This window comes from Strongylocentrotus purpuratus, unplaced genomic scaffold, assembly GCF_000002235.5.
Source record: "Strongylocentrotus purpuratus isolate Spur 01 unplaced genomic scaffold, Spur_5.0 spur5_scaffold_11, whole genome shotgun sequence".
NCBI classification, from domain to species: domain Eukaryota; kingdom Metazoa; phylum Echinodermata; class Echinoidea; order Camarodonta; family Strongylocentrotidae; genus Strongylocentrotus; species Strongylocentrotus purpuratus.
Window position 1 is genome coordinate 29,104,682 of NW_022145596.1, and position 15,179 is coordinate 29,119,860.

The window sequence follows — 15,179 nt, forward strand, 5'->3', positions numbered from 1 at the left end:
AGTTGATGGGCAGCGCCATGACATGTCATTTATTTGGTAGACTTATACTCTTTTCACACTGGTTTTGCTTAACCCCGTACTTTGCTTAGCCCCGTACTATCCTTAACCCCGGACTATTTTGTTTGGCTTTTCACATACGCTGTTTTTAGTACCGTATTAGCACCTATCCAGGAATAAGAAAATCCACGCTGTTCTCACTGCAATTCGTTAGCCCCGGGTATCCTGAATGTTTGGACAGTGGGCTCCTTACTTTGCATCTGGCCAGCTGCGATACGCTCCATTGCGTAGTACCGGATTATTTTTCGTTTCTGTTCTCATTCATTTGCTTGGCACCACAATTGCGGGGTTAGCAGGAGTTAACACCACAATTGCGGGGTTAGCCCAGAGATGCCAAGTTCAAAGATCAGCAATGCGTGACATTTGCATGATTCGGCGAGCAAATGCGCGCGCGAGGGTATAACACAGGTATAAGGTATAGCGTTTTTTTCGAAATCTAGCGCGCGCGTCGTGTTTGAGAGCATTTCCAGACCTCGAAATGCGTGATGTCACGCCTAATGCGTGACACTTAGTAGCTCTGTTAGCCCTGCTATTTTGCAGGGTTATAGTTAACCCTGTACTATAGGTGGGCTAGCCCACTTTGGTAAATACGAGTCTGAACAGAAAGTGGAATAGGCTTGACCCCGGGCTATAAGTGGGGCTAAGACCCCCCCCCCCCTTTAACCCCACCTTTTGCCAGTGTGAAAACAGTTTATGGCTGCTTGGCAAAAAAAGGACACAAAACTCTCGATCCAGCTATGATTTTTCTACACATTCACTTAAAGACGGAAAATATATTTGATCAATTGTTCCAAAAGCTCTGAAATCGCACAAATTATTTCATGACTAAAATTTTATGTGCTTTATTTCTAAAACTGAGAAGTTGACTGAACGAAGCCCAAACTCTTTGCATGGCATATATAGTGAAGTGCCCGTCTACCAATTAGCTGTTATGCAACTGAAGGATATAATTTCCATAAATATTTCTTTACATTGGACTTTGGAGAGAGGGAAATAGTTCAAAAATATGTTGTATTTTTATTTACATGTACATTGAATAAAGGAGTGTTCAATATGGCTGAGATGTATTCTACATATTTTCTTTTTTTTACCTATCTGTATTTTTATGCCTCCGTCACGAAGTAGCTGGAGGCATTATGTTTTCGTGATCGCATTATCTCAAGAACTGATTGATGGATTCCTGCCAAACTTGGGTCATATATGTATCTTGCAGAGCCAATAAACTGATAAGATTTTAGGGTCACAAGGTCAAAGGTCACAGGGTTCATTATGTATGCAAAAATAGCTCATGATCACGGTATCTCAAGAACCATTGATGGATTCCTGCCAAACTTAGGTCATGTATGTATCTTGCAGAGTCAATGAACTGATTAGATTTTGGGATCACGAGGTCAAAGGTCACAGGGCTCATGTATGCACAAATAGCTTGTGATCACATTATCATAAGAACTGATGGACAGATTACCATCAAACTCAGGTCATGTATCTTGTCGAGTCAATGACCTGATTAGATTTTGGGGTCAAAGGTCACAGGGCTCATGTATGCAAAAATAGCTTGTTATCACATTTTCATTAAAACCGATCAACAGATTACCATCGGGTCTGAATCTTGCAGAGAGAGTGAACTGAGTAGATTTTGGGGTCATAAGGTCAAAGGTCATGGGGCTCATGTATGAAGAAAAAAAACTTGTGAACGCATTCTCATCAGAAATGATGTCCAGATTACTATCAAACTCAAGACATATATATATATATATATATGTATCTCGCAGAGCCAATGAACTGATTAGATTTTTATAGGGTCATGAGATCAAAGATCAAAGGGCACATGTAAATGTACATTGTACATGTATATGAAAAATATCTTGAAATCACAATATTCTGAGAACGTGTTAATTGATTACAATCAAACTTCAATTGCTTCTGTTTTGGTTTGTAGAATCGCTCTATGGCGGAGGCATCATTTTCGACTGCCCGCAGTCGAGGGTCCATCCAATTTCATAGGACTACGGGTTTGCTGTGTGCAAGAATTGTACATCCATTAATGGTGTTTCCACCAAGTCTGGTGTCTGTGAATTTTGACCTACTGCACATGGAAACTGACGACCATCGATGTACCTTTCACATATGAACGTATTGGATTCAAAGCCTGGGATACGCATGCTGGGGTGTGTGTAAAATGTGTGTTATACAAAAATATAATTGTTAATCATACATGTATTGTGTCCTCTGCTTATAGAGCCAGGTCTAGAAGTGCATTAAGTTCAATTCTTGTACAAAGAGTTGATGCCCTTCTAAAGTAGAAACAGACTATATAATGTTATTGTGACACCCAATATTTTAAATGTGTCCTTGTATTTCTTGACATTTACAGTAATTAGATCTGTGAATATGATCCTGTAACGCATCATTCAATGGATTCCCTGTCCTTGGATGACCAACGAGGGCGACAGTGTAATGTTTGTTACCATTCCTTCGCACGAGATGGTGAACACGTTCCTCGAATACTGTCCTGTGGCCATACCTACTGTACAGGTATGTACTCTATCAACTTGAAGAATCTGTGTACCATAACCACATTTCTTATTCATTTGTGAAGAAACTAATCAAGGGTGAAAAATATAAATTCAATAAATATGTAAGGAACAGATAAAAATCTGTTTTCAATTTCTAATTTGAATCCTTTCTTCCTCTTTTCTTATTCTCCCACATTCTACATCCTTCTCTTTCTCTCTCAACATTCTCTCTTCCATCTCTCTATCCATCTTCAATTACACATCCAGTATATCCTCTTTCATAAAGAACCCCTTTCCTCTCTCTCCCTCAAGGGGGGGGGGGGGGGGGGGGGGTTCTCTTTCTGTACATTCAAGTTTCTTTTATAATGTTGGATACGTTGTGTACTATAATCATTTTGTTATGTTTTTTTAAAGGGAATTTAATTTTACTACACTTGTAGTTCTATTTTCAATTGTCTTTGGTATTTGGAAAGAATTAGGTATTAAAGTAGCCTTTATTTCTCAAAAGGAATGTAAGAGCAGTTACATGCATCTCCATTTCAAACACATCAACATATTCAATGTATTTCTTTATTTTTCTAATTTAATTTCAGTATGTTTAAGTAAGCTAGTTGGAAAATTCTCACGAGGTAAAATCTGTTGCCCGACTTGCAAAACAGATACATCAATTCCAGGACTTGTCAACAATGTTCAGAAGCTTGCCAAAAACTTTGCTGTCCTTGACATATTGGAAGGTTTAGAAGAAGTGCTACGTGGCTCATCTTTAGCCACAAATCAGGTCAGTTACTACTCATATGAAACAAACTTTGGATCCTCTCTTTCCCTCTCTCATCCCCATTCCATCTCTCTCTCTCTTTCTCTCTCTATCCCATTTCCCTCTCTCACATGTATACCGGTATGTCTGATTATTATGTGTAAATACTCATATGCTTTTTAATTTAATCCCAGCCCAGCAGTAACGTCTTTTGGCAAGGAATGAGGAACTACATGCAGTTGTTATTGTTGTTGTTATTATTATCATTATCATCATCATTATTATCCCCTCGCCGACGAATTATCCCCTCGCTGAGTCGCCGACGAAGTCGGAGAGGATATAGTAACGCTGCCGTCCGTCCTTCCGTGCGTGCGTGCGTCCTTCCGTGACTAATGACATTTAATATGAAGGTAAATGATATCAAAATACAGGCTAAGTTCGATTTTGAGATACGTAGGTCAAAGGTCAAACGTCATAGCTCATTAAATATGCGAAAAAATACACATCTGGTTTCCGATCGATAACTTTAGTAATGCTTGACGGATTGAAATTTGATATGAAGGTACATGATATCAAATACAGGCTAAGTTCAATTTTGGAGTACGTAGGTCAAAGGTCAAAGGTCATAGCTCATTAAATATATGAGAATCTGGTTTCCGATCCATAACTTTAGTATTGTTTGACGGATTTTAATGAAATTTGATATGAAGGTTCATGGTACAAAAACACAGCTTAAAGATAAACTTGAGTTCTGGTAATGCGATTGCATTGTGAAAGAAAAGGTGTGGAATGGATCAGAAAAGTTGATCATATAGCATGTAAGTAATGGTGTGTAATGCAAGGTTATGGAGTCATCATAATCATCATAAATTTGGCAGAGTCTTGGTAAAGTAACAATCACTTACACAGAAAGATGTATATGGGACAACACACATGGTGTCGGGGCTAGTACTACCCTGATTTCCTTATCTTTCTATGCTCATTACTCAGCCAGTATACATTTTCTTCCAAAATTGTTTGGCACATGACATTTATTTGTAATCTTGAACATTCAGTGTAAGTTTCGTTAGATTCTGTGAGAATTCATTGTGGGAACTCAAGTTTATCTTTAAGTTCAATTTCAGAGTATGTAGGTCAAAGGTCATAGCTCATTAAATATGCGAATCTGGTTTCCATTCATAACTTGAGTAATGTTTGACGAATTTTAATGAAATTTAATATGAAGGTACATGGTATCAAACTACATATACAGCCTAAGTTCGATTTCTGAGTATGTAGGTCAAAGGTGAAAGGTCATAGCTCATTAAATATGCAAAAACACCTACCGGTAATTATATATGTGAAAATGTGAACTTCCTTGCCTAGTAATATAATAGTATAGTCCAATGGAGGTAACTCGTTCTGACGTATATAGGCCATTTGTACCCTGTGAGGGGATGCTACGCTTTGCGTTGACTTGTTGTTATTATTATTATTATTATTATTACCATCATCATGATCATCATTATTATCATCATCTTTATTAATATTATTATTACTATTATTACTATTAATCATTATTATTATTCTTTTTGTCATAGATGCTGTTATGCAATGAACATGACAATGAGCCCAAGAAGGTGTACTGTTTAACAGATAGCATGGTAATCTGCATATACTGCCAGGTGTATGGACCTCATAAAGGACATGATTGTCAGCTCGTGAGCCAGGTTGCTTCAAGCAACAGAGAGGTAAGTGTAATAACCCTTTTCTTTCTTTCAATTGAAGCAAATTTTGAGTTCTGGTAGCTTGAGTCCATTTCGAGGAAGACCGTCTCCACCCCTGTATTTAGATTGTGAGCGGGGCAGAGGGGTGGGGGGAAGTAATATTTTGACTAGCAAACTATTAACAAACTCATAAAAACTTGGTGGAAAAGCTTAGCTCTCTTTTGCGCATATGATTGATAAATACTTAACCAAGTCAAGCCTTACTGTACTTGGGGGGGGGGGGGGGGCCTGGGAGGCCCCCCTCGACATTTTCGGAGATTGCACCGCAACCGCTTGGAATTTTGAATTGTTGTTTCAAGACTTTTTTCTCTCAAGTCTTACGCACATTTTGATACCATTTCCGTCGAAATCGGATATACCTGTAAGTGTTACATAACAAATGGTATGCGCATGTCATCAAAAATATGCTATAATTGCATATATTCATGTACAAGCAGAAATGTGAATACAGGTTTAGATGTATTTCTTCCTAAGTGGGAGATATGAATTGATATCAAATTGCTTTTATATGTTTCTCAAAGTAACTTGATGTATTCCAGAACAAAAGAATACATTAGAAATAAAACAATAGATATAATAAGAAATAAAAAACAATAAAATACAAAAGAAAATAAATACTTGAAAATCGCATCAAATTTGCATAAATTATCATTATTAATTACATCAAAATATTTATTTTGTGTTAGATAAAAAGTATCATATGAATGATGAGTTTCAATTAACATTCAAAAAGTGGAGTCTGACAATTCTAGTTCCTTGTATATTTCCAGATTTGATATTCATGAATGCGTATTCATAATTTATGCAAATTAACCTTTGCATTTTCAAATATCATAAAAATAATGAAACCTCATGAATTTGAGATGAAGGAAACATTTATTCAATACATTTTCAACATTCTTCATAAGTCTACAGACTTGTAGAGTTTTCTGTAAAATACATAAAATTAGCATTTTGCATAATTAATTAGGCTATAACGACAAAAATTTGCATATTAGGAAAAAAACTAATTATACCATCTTGTTACTTATGTAAATATCTACTAACATGCAAATTTTTGTGTTCATCAGACTTTCGACGGCCGAGATCATAGGGGGGGGGGGCCTCACAGCCCCCCCCCCCCCCCCCCAGTCACGAGGTGCTCAAAATAGCCCAGTACAGTAAGGGTTAAATGAAGAAAAAAATAGTTTGTTCACATGTATACCTGTAGAAACAATGTCACTGAAATCTATGTGTGTAATGTATTATTAAAGTTAAAGTATGTTAAAACAGTGGTATAGTGCTACGCGTATCATAGTATGCACAGCAGGGATCAGAGGATATACCTAATTCAAATCGGCATTGTTTCATGGAGATTTGGGATTCCCCACAAAGTGAGCTCTTCCTGTGTTCAAAGGGTGCATCCTGTGTTGTGTTGTCCATTTAAAGGAAGAATACCATAAATCTCAGTGTATAAGACGCACCTGTGTATAAGACGCACCCCTATTCTTCTCTTCGTTCTTCATCTTTTTGTTTTCTTTCTATTTTTCTTTTTTATCTTCTTTATATTCATGTCTTCCCTCTCGTTTTCCTTCTCCTTCTCCTTTCCTTATTTTCACAATTCCAATTCTTTTTTCTTTGGCATGGATGCAATAGTAGTATGGACATTACAACGTGATATAGCAGTCCTGTCATACTCTGTAAATGCATTTTTCTGTAGAGCTGTAGATCTTGTTGACTTTTTGTTAATGATTCAAGGAACTGAAACTTCTTTATGATGTCAGGTTCAAATAGAACTTCCAATATATACATGTAATACCACAATCATTATTTTCTTTATATGAGACAATGAAACTAAAAGTTAAAGGCAAAATTAAGAGACATGACCTGTGTATGGGCATTGTTATATTGTTTTCAGATACTTGCTCAAATGCAAGAGGACTTGGCAGCTCAGAAGAAGATATTGCTTCCTGCCTGGAGGCAAATCCAAGATGTCTCAAATACTGTGCAACTTACGGTAAGTAAACTATGTCGACACCCCTAAACCCTGCTCCCCAATATCCTCCCCTCCCATCCACCTCCCCCCTCGTCCTCTCCCTCTTCCTCCTCTCCCCTCCCCGTATCCCCTCCCCCCTCCCCCTCCTCCCCCTTCTCCCACTTCCTCTCCCCCTCCCTCCTCCCCTTCCTCCTCCCCTTCCTCCTCCCCCTTCCTCCTCCCCCATCCTCCCCCTTCTCCTCCTCCTCCTCCTCCCCCTTCCTCCTCTTCCTTCTCCTTTTCCTTCTCCCCTTCCTTCTCCCCCTTCCTCCTCCTCCACCTCCAACTCCTACTCCTCCTCTTCCCCTCCTCCCCTCCCCCTCCTCCCCCTCCTCTCCCTTCTCTCCCTTCTCCCACTTCCTCTCCCCCTCCCATTCCTTCCTCCTCCCCCCTTCCTCCTCCCCTTCCTCCCCTTCCTCCTCCCTCTTCCTCCTCCTTTTCCTTCTCCCCCTTCCTCCTCCTCCACCTCCAACTCCTCCTCTTTCCCTCCTCCTTCTCCTCCTCCCCTTCCTCCCCTTCCTCCTCCCCCTCCTCCTCCCCCTTCCCCTTCCTCCTTCCCCTTCCTCCTCCCCCTTCCTCCTCCCCCTTCCTCCTCCCCTTCCCCCTCTCCCCCTCCTCTCCCCTCCTCCTCTTCCCCCTCCTCTTCCCCCTCTTCCTCTTCCCCCTCCTCCTCTTCCCCTCCTCCTCCCGTCCTCCCCTTCCCTCTCATCCTCCCCTTCCCTCTCCCCTCCTCCCCTCCTCTTTCTCTTCCTCCCCTCCTTCTCTTCCTCTCCTTCTCCCCCTTTTCCTCCTCTACCCTCCCCTTCTTCTTTTCCCTTCCCTTTTCCACTTATCTTTCTCTCCTGCATGTACCCTGACCTCCCCTCTCTCAGCATCCTGGTCTTAGCCCTGAATACAATGTCAAGTAGATCACCGCAGCTAAGCCTAATATACCTACAATTTGATGTCATGATTTATGATAAGTCCACCCTGATATCAAGTTGGTTTCACTTATTAAGGTAAAGACCAGTATTGGAAACGCCCCAATTCCAAAATTGAAATGGAAGCTCTAAATACCAATCATGTGAAAGAATATGTTTTGACTAATACATGATGATAAAAATTTTGCCGGGAAACCGCCTACTAATTGATATATTTGGTCAATTAGTTTATCTACATGGTCTGTGAGAGATAAACGCACGTGTCGCGCACGTGTGCATATAGTCCCATATACATCTTTCTGTGTACAGTGCTTGTAACTTTACGAAGACTGGGCCTAATTTCTTATCACTTTGATGATTCCAGGGTAACCCGACACATGTTCCGCCGACGATTGCTCCGCCGACATTTACTCCGCAAAACGCGACAATTGCTCCGCGACATTTGCTCCGCGACATTTGCTCCGCCGACAATTGCTCCGCCGACAATTGCTCCGCCGACAATTGCTCCGCCGACAATTGCTCCGCCGACAATTGTCCGGTTACATTTGCTCCGCCAACAGTTGCTCCGCCGACATTTGCTCCGCCTGAAGCGACACTTGCTCCGGTGACATTTGCTCCGCCGACAATTGTTCCACCCAAAAAGTGTCCCATAAAATACAAATGCTTCGCCGACAATATTTTTTTTTCACGGGTTATTTTTGTTTCTTTTTTTTTCTTCATTTTCTGAATGCATTTCATGAAATAATGTAGATGAAATGAAATGAATGAATGTTGATGGCAATAATAATAACTAGATTTGTAATACTTGTTTTGAACAAGTATAGGTGGGCTGATCTATTTAAAATTTGAGACAAAATAAAGGGCAAATTTAAGATTGCTTATTGTCTCAGCTACAACATACTTGAATTTCAGCGTAAACGAAGCTAAAACGACAGAGATATTGCTCGCGAAAGACAGGAATGTAGAATCCAGTTTTGAAAAAAAGTCATGTCCCATAGAGAATACACGCAAAAAGTGAAAAATTGATATTCCTCCTTTAATCGCAAAAATACGCCATGATGCTTTTGTCGAAATGAAAAATCATGTTCAATGCATTTGTAGTGAATTATCTCAGCTAGAATTTTTTTTTAAAGTTGGAAGAAAATCAATCAATATTTACAGAGATACAATCTATTTTCCAAAAATATGCTGATGTCATAATATGCAAATTGGAATTTTGAGTTCGGAGGCCATTATGATGACGTCATGAGTTAATTGAGGGTCAAATGAGACAAGAAATCATATTTCCAATTCATACTCTACGAAATATGAAACAAAATTTGGGGTAACCTTACATCCTAAAGAGCTACAATGGATTTTGTATAGGCATGTTTTTGCCCATATATGCTATGTATTACAAGAGCTCGCACGCACGGACGTGTATCTTAAACGGACGCTCACTCCGTTATTAATGGTCAGAAATATGTTAACAAGGTATCAAAATGCTTGGGAAAATGTGCCAAATATGATGACAAAGAAAAATTGGCGATTCTTTGTTGCAAAATGCCAGAACGCGCGAAAACGCGCGCGCATGCGCGTGTGCGAGATTTTTTATAAAAAGCTTAAAATGGCCTAAAACGTATGTAAAATTATTTTGAGACTATTTTGCGCACGCGCACGTTTTTTGACCTGAAATTGACCGGACGAATATTGACCTTAATCATGATAAATATGAATTAAAAATGGCTTTTGGTTATGAAGATATGATCATGAGTTGATTTTCAGAAAAAATTACAAAATGGCGCCTAGATGACGTCATCAGTGAAGGTCATAGTTGAAAACATTATTGTGTTTTGTAATCGTGCTTACAAAAAAGTGGTTTGAAATAAGTAAAATAAATAATAAAGGCAATTCTAACGAAATTATAAGGTGGTCTGTACGATATACAGCCCATCTGATAATAAAGGCAATTTTAACAAAATTATGAGGGGGTTTGTATTAGATACAGCCCACTTAATAATAAAGGCAATTTTAACAAAATCATAAGGTGGTCTGTATTAGATACAGCCCACCTGATAAATAAATAAAGGCAATTCTAACGAAATTATAAGGTGGTCTGTACGATATACAGCCAACCTGATAAATAAATAAAGGTAATTCTAACGAAATTATAAGGTGGTCTGTACGATATACAGCCCACCTGACAATAAAGAATAATAAAGGCGAATTTAACAAAATTATAAGGTGGTCTGTATAAGATACAGCCAACCTGATAATAAAGGCAAATCTAACGAAATTATAAGGTGGTCTGTACGATATACAGCCCACCTGATAATAAATAAATACATAAACAAAGGCAATTCTAACGAAATTATAAGGTGGTCTGTACGATATACAGCCCACCTGATAATTACAAAAATAACATTAGTAACACCACCAACGATAATAATAATTGTTGTCATTATTATTGTGATACTGCTTCTAGTACTACTCCTACTACATGTACTAGGAAGAAGGAGGGGAAGAGAAAGAATCTTATTGTTTATTTTTTGTATTATCGAGGCATACAAATGCACAGGGAGGTAAGAGAGGGAAAAGTAAGGCGACGAAGAGGGAGAGAGAGGGAGAGAGAAAGAGAGGGGGTAGCCTATGGCCCGGGTTCAAATTCAGTTCTCTTTAATTTATTTGACCCAGTACTGATGATCACCATGTGATTGCCATGTGTACGCCACACCGAATAGCACTAGCTCACATTTTGTTAATGTTGTCAAGAACTTATTGGCATGCAGCCAGTAGATTTTCATCATGTGTTTGATCTTGTATTGAAAAAAAGATCAAACACATCATCATAATCTACAGAGTGCAACCAAAATATTCTTAACAACAATTGAAATTTCTTTCAGGAAGCCAAACACTAAAAGCTGTTTTTGATTCAAAGAGCATCGTAGAGACGATGAACAAATAAGAATAATAATACATTTACTAATACATTTTCAATAATACATTTTCCCCGCCAAATAATCCGAACAAAAGAATCAACCGAGGGTAATCAACTGTTAAACGAATGTATCATGAGTCCTTGAAAAATTAATTAATACTGCTTGTCAAATATTATTGAAGAACAGCAAAGGCGAACGCGATTGTCGCTACAATTCAGAAATCATTGCTTGCATTGCTTTTCTCTCAAAATTACAGTGAGATATCAAGCTACATAGAACTATGATCGACACAAAAGATATTGTCTTAAAAACAGTCAGAAACATTAGAACTTGAATGACTAAAACATAATGCAAATGAATAAGAATAGAATGAATAGGACACAAGTTATTTTTACAATTTAAATCATCCAGTACCAAAAACCTGAGCAAAATTTGAAACAGATGCATTTAATGGTAAGCTTAAAGACAATGATTCATGACAATTGTCAATTGTCATGAGTTTATCGTCTAGACGTATTGCAAAAGATAATCAGAATAATAATGATCAGAATGATACCTCTACTATTAGGTCTACTTCTTCATGTACTATACTACACTACTGCCATTGTAGATTATGATGATAATACAGATGATAATAATGATATGATAACAATTATATACTTATACTAATCGTCATCAAAATCATCATGTTCATATTCATCATAATGATAACAATAATAATGATTATAATAATTACAATAATAATTTATATTAACGATAATAATCATGATAAGGATAATAATCACAATAACAAACATAATAATTACAAAAAATAACATTAGTAACACCACCAACCATAATAATCATTGTTTTCATTATTATTGTGATACTGCTTCTAGTACTACTCCTACTACATGTACTAGAAAGAAGGAGGGGAAGAGGAAGAATCTTATTGTTTATTTTTTGTATTATCGAGGCATTCAAATGCACAGGGAGGTAAGAGAGGGAAAAGTAAGGCGACGAAGAGGGAGAGAGAGGGAGAGAGAAAGAGAGGGGGTAGCCTATGGCCCGGGTTCAAATTCAGTTCTCTTTAATTTATTTGACCCAGTACTGATGATTATAATGTGATTGCCATGTGTACGCCACACCGAATAGCACTAGCTCACATTTTGTTATTGTTGTCAAGAACTTATTGGCATGCAGCCAGTAGATTTTCATCATGTGTTTGATCTTGTATTGAAAAAAAGATCAAACACATCATCATAATCTACAGAGTGCAACCAAAATATTCTTAACAACAATTGAAATTTCTTTCAGGAAGCCAAACACTAAAAGCTGTTTTTGATTCAAAGAGCATCGTAGAGACAATGAACAAATAAGAATAATAATACATTTACTAATACATTTTCAATAATACATTTTCCCCGCCAAATAATCCGAACAAAAGAATCAACCGAGGGTAATCAACTGTTAAACGAATGTATCATGAGTCCTTGAAAAATTAATTAATACTGCTTGTCAAATATTATTGAAGAACAGCAAAGGCGAACGCGATTGTCGCTACAATTCAGAAATCTTTGCTTGCATTGCTTTTCTCTCAAAATTACAGTGAGATATCAAGCTACATAGAACTATGATCGACACAAAAGATATTGTCTTAAAAACAGTCAGAAACATTAGAACTTGAATGACTAAAACATAATGCAAATGAATAAGAATAGAATGAATAGGACACAAGTTATTTTTACAATTTAAATCATCCAGTACCAAAAACCTGAGCAAAATTTGAAACAGATGCATTTAATGGTAAGCTTAAAGACAATGATTCATGACAATTGTCAATTGTCATGAGTTTATCGTCTAGACGTATTGCAAAAGATAATCAGAATAATAATGATCAGAATGATACCTCTACTATTAGGTCTACTTCTTCATGTACTATACTACACTACTGCCATTGTAGATTATGATGATAATACAGATGATAATAATGATATGATAACAATTATATACTTATACTAATCGTCATCAAAATCATCATGTTCATATTCATCATAATGATAACAATAATAATGATTATAATAATTACAATAATAATTTATATTAACGATAATAATCATGATAAGGATAATAATCACAATAACAAACATAATAATTACAAAAAATAACATTAGTAACACCACCAACCATAATAATCATTGTTTTCATTATTATTGTGATACTGCTTCTAGTACTACTCCTACTACATGTACTAGAAAGAAGGAGGGGAAGAGGAAGAATCTTATTGTTTATTTTTTGTATTATCGAGGCATTCAAATGCACAGGGAGGTAAGAGAGGGAAAAGTAAGGCGACGAAGAGGGAGAGAGAGGGAGAGAGAAAGAGAGGGGGTAGCCTATGGCCCGGGTTCAAATTCAGTTCTCTTTAATTTATTTGACCCAGTACTGATGATTATAATGTGATTGCCATGTGTACGCCACACCGAATAGCACTAGCTCACATTTTGTTATTGTTGTCAAGAACTTATTGGCATGCAGCCAGTAGATTTTCATCATGTGTTTGATCTTGTATTGAAAAAAAGATCAAACACATCATCATAATCTACAGAGTGCAACCAAAATATTCTTAACAACAATTGAAATTTCTTTCAGGAAGCCAAACACTAAAAGCTGTTTTTGATTCAAAGAGCATCGTAGAGACAATGAACAAATAAGAATAATAATACATTTACTAATACATTTTCAATAATACATGTACATTTTCCCCGCCAAATAATCCGAACAAAAGAATCAACCGAGGGTAATCAACTGTTAAACGAATGTATCATGAGTCCTTGAAAAATTAATTAATACTGCTTGTCAAATATTATTGAAGAACAGCAAAGGCGAACGCGATTGTCGCTACAATTCAGAAATCATTGCTTGCATTGCTTTTCTCTCAAAATTACCGTGAGATATCAAGCTACATAGAACTTGGATCGACACAAAAGATATTGTCTTGAAAACAGTCAGAAACATTAGAACTTGAATGAATAAAACATAATGCAAATGAATAAGACTAGAATGAATAGGACACAAGTTCATTTCTACCATTTAAATCATCACGTACCAAATACCTAAAGCAAAATTTGAACCAGATGCATTTAATGGTAAGCTTAAAGACAATGATTCATGACAATTGTCAATTGTCATGAGTTTATCGTCTAGACGTATTGCAAAAGATAATCAGAATAATAATGATCAGAATGATACCTCTACTATTAGGTCTACTTCTTCATGTACTATACTACACTACTGCCATTGTAGATTATGATGATAATACAGATGATAATAATGATATGATAACAATTATATACTTATACTAATCGTCATCAAAATCATCATGTTCATATTCATCATAATGATAACAATAATAATGATTATAATAATTACAATAATAATTTATATTAACGATAATAATCATGATAAGGATAATAATCACAATAACAAACATAATAATTACAAAAAATAACATTAGTAACACCACCAACCATAATAATCATTGTTTTCATTATTATTGTGATACTGCTTCTAGTACTACTCCTACTACATGTACTAGAAAGAAGGAGGGGAAGAGGAAGAATCTTATTGTTTATTTTTTGTATTATCGAGGCATTCAAATGCACAGGGAGGTAAGAGAGGGAAAAGTAAGGCGACGAAGAGGGAGAGAGAGGGAGAGAGAAAGAGAGGGGGTAGCCTATGGCCCGGGTTCAAATTCAGTTCTCTTTAATTTATTTGACCCAGTACTGATGATTATAATGTGATTGCCATGTGTACGCCACACCGAATAGCACTAGCTCACATTTTGTTATTGTTGTCAAGAACTTATTGGCATGCAGCCAGTAGATTTTCATCATGTGTTTGATCTTGTATTGAAAAAAAGATCAAACACATCATCATAATCTACAGAGTGCAACCAAAATATTCTTAACAACAATTGAAATTTCTTTCAGGAAGCCAAACACTAAAAGCTGTTTTTGATTCAAAGAGCATCGTAGAGACAATGAACAAATAAGAATAATAATACATTTACTAATACATTTTCAATAATACATTTTCCCCGCCAAATAATCCGAACAAAAGAATCAACCGAGGGTAATCAACTGTTAAACGAATGTATCATGAGTCCTTGAAAAATTAATTAATACTGCTTGTCAAATATTATTGAAGAACAGCAAAGGCGAACGCGATTGTCGCTACAATTCAGAAATCATTGCTT

At 36.8% G+C, this 15,179-nt stretch overlaps 1 protein-coding gene across 1 annotated transcript in view; it reads left to right on the forward strand.

Annotated features, from left to right (window-relative positions):
* The first annotated feature begins 2,439 nt into the window (after nt 1-2,439).
* The window catches only part of LOC100887864, a 41,921-nt gene continuing 29,181 nt past the window's right edge, over nt 2,440-15,179 (forward strand). Inside the window, exons 1-4 of the mRNA XM_030981118.1 lie at nt 2,440-2,592; nt 3,167-3,351; nt 4,908-5,057; nt 6,991-7,089. Coding sequence (XP_030836978.1) covers nt 2,472-2,592; nt 3,167-3,351; nt 4,908-5,057; nt 6,991-7,089 — 555 coding nt within the window. The 5' untranslated portion in view covers nt 2,440-2,471. The remainder of the gene's footprint in view (nt 2,593-3,166; nt 3,352-4,907; nt 5,058-6,990; nt 7,090-15,179) is intronic.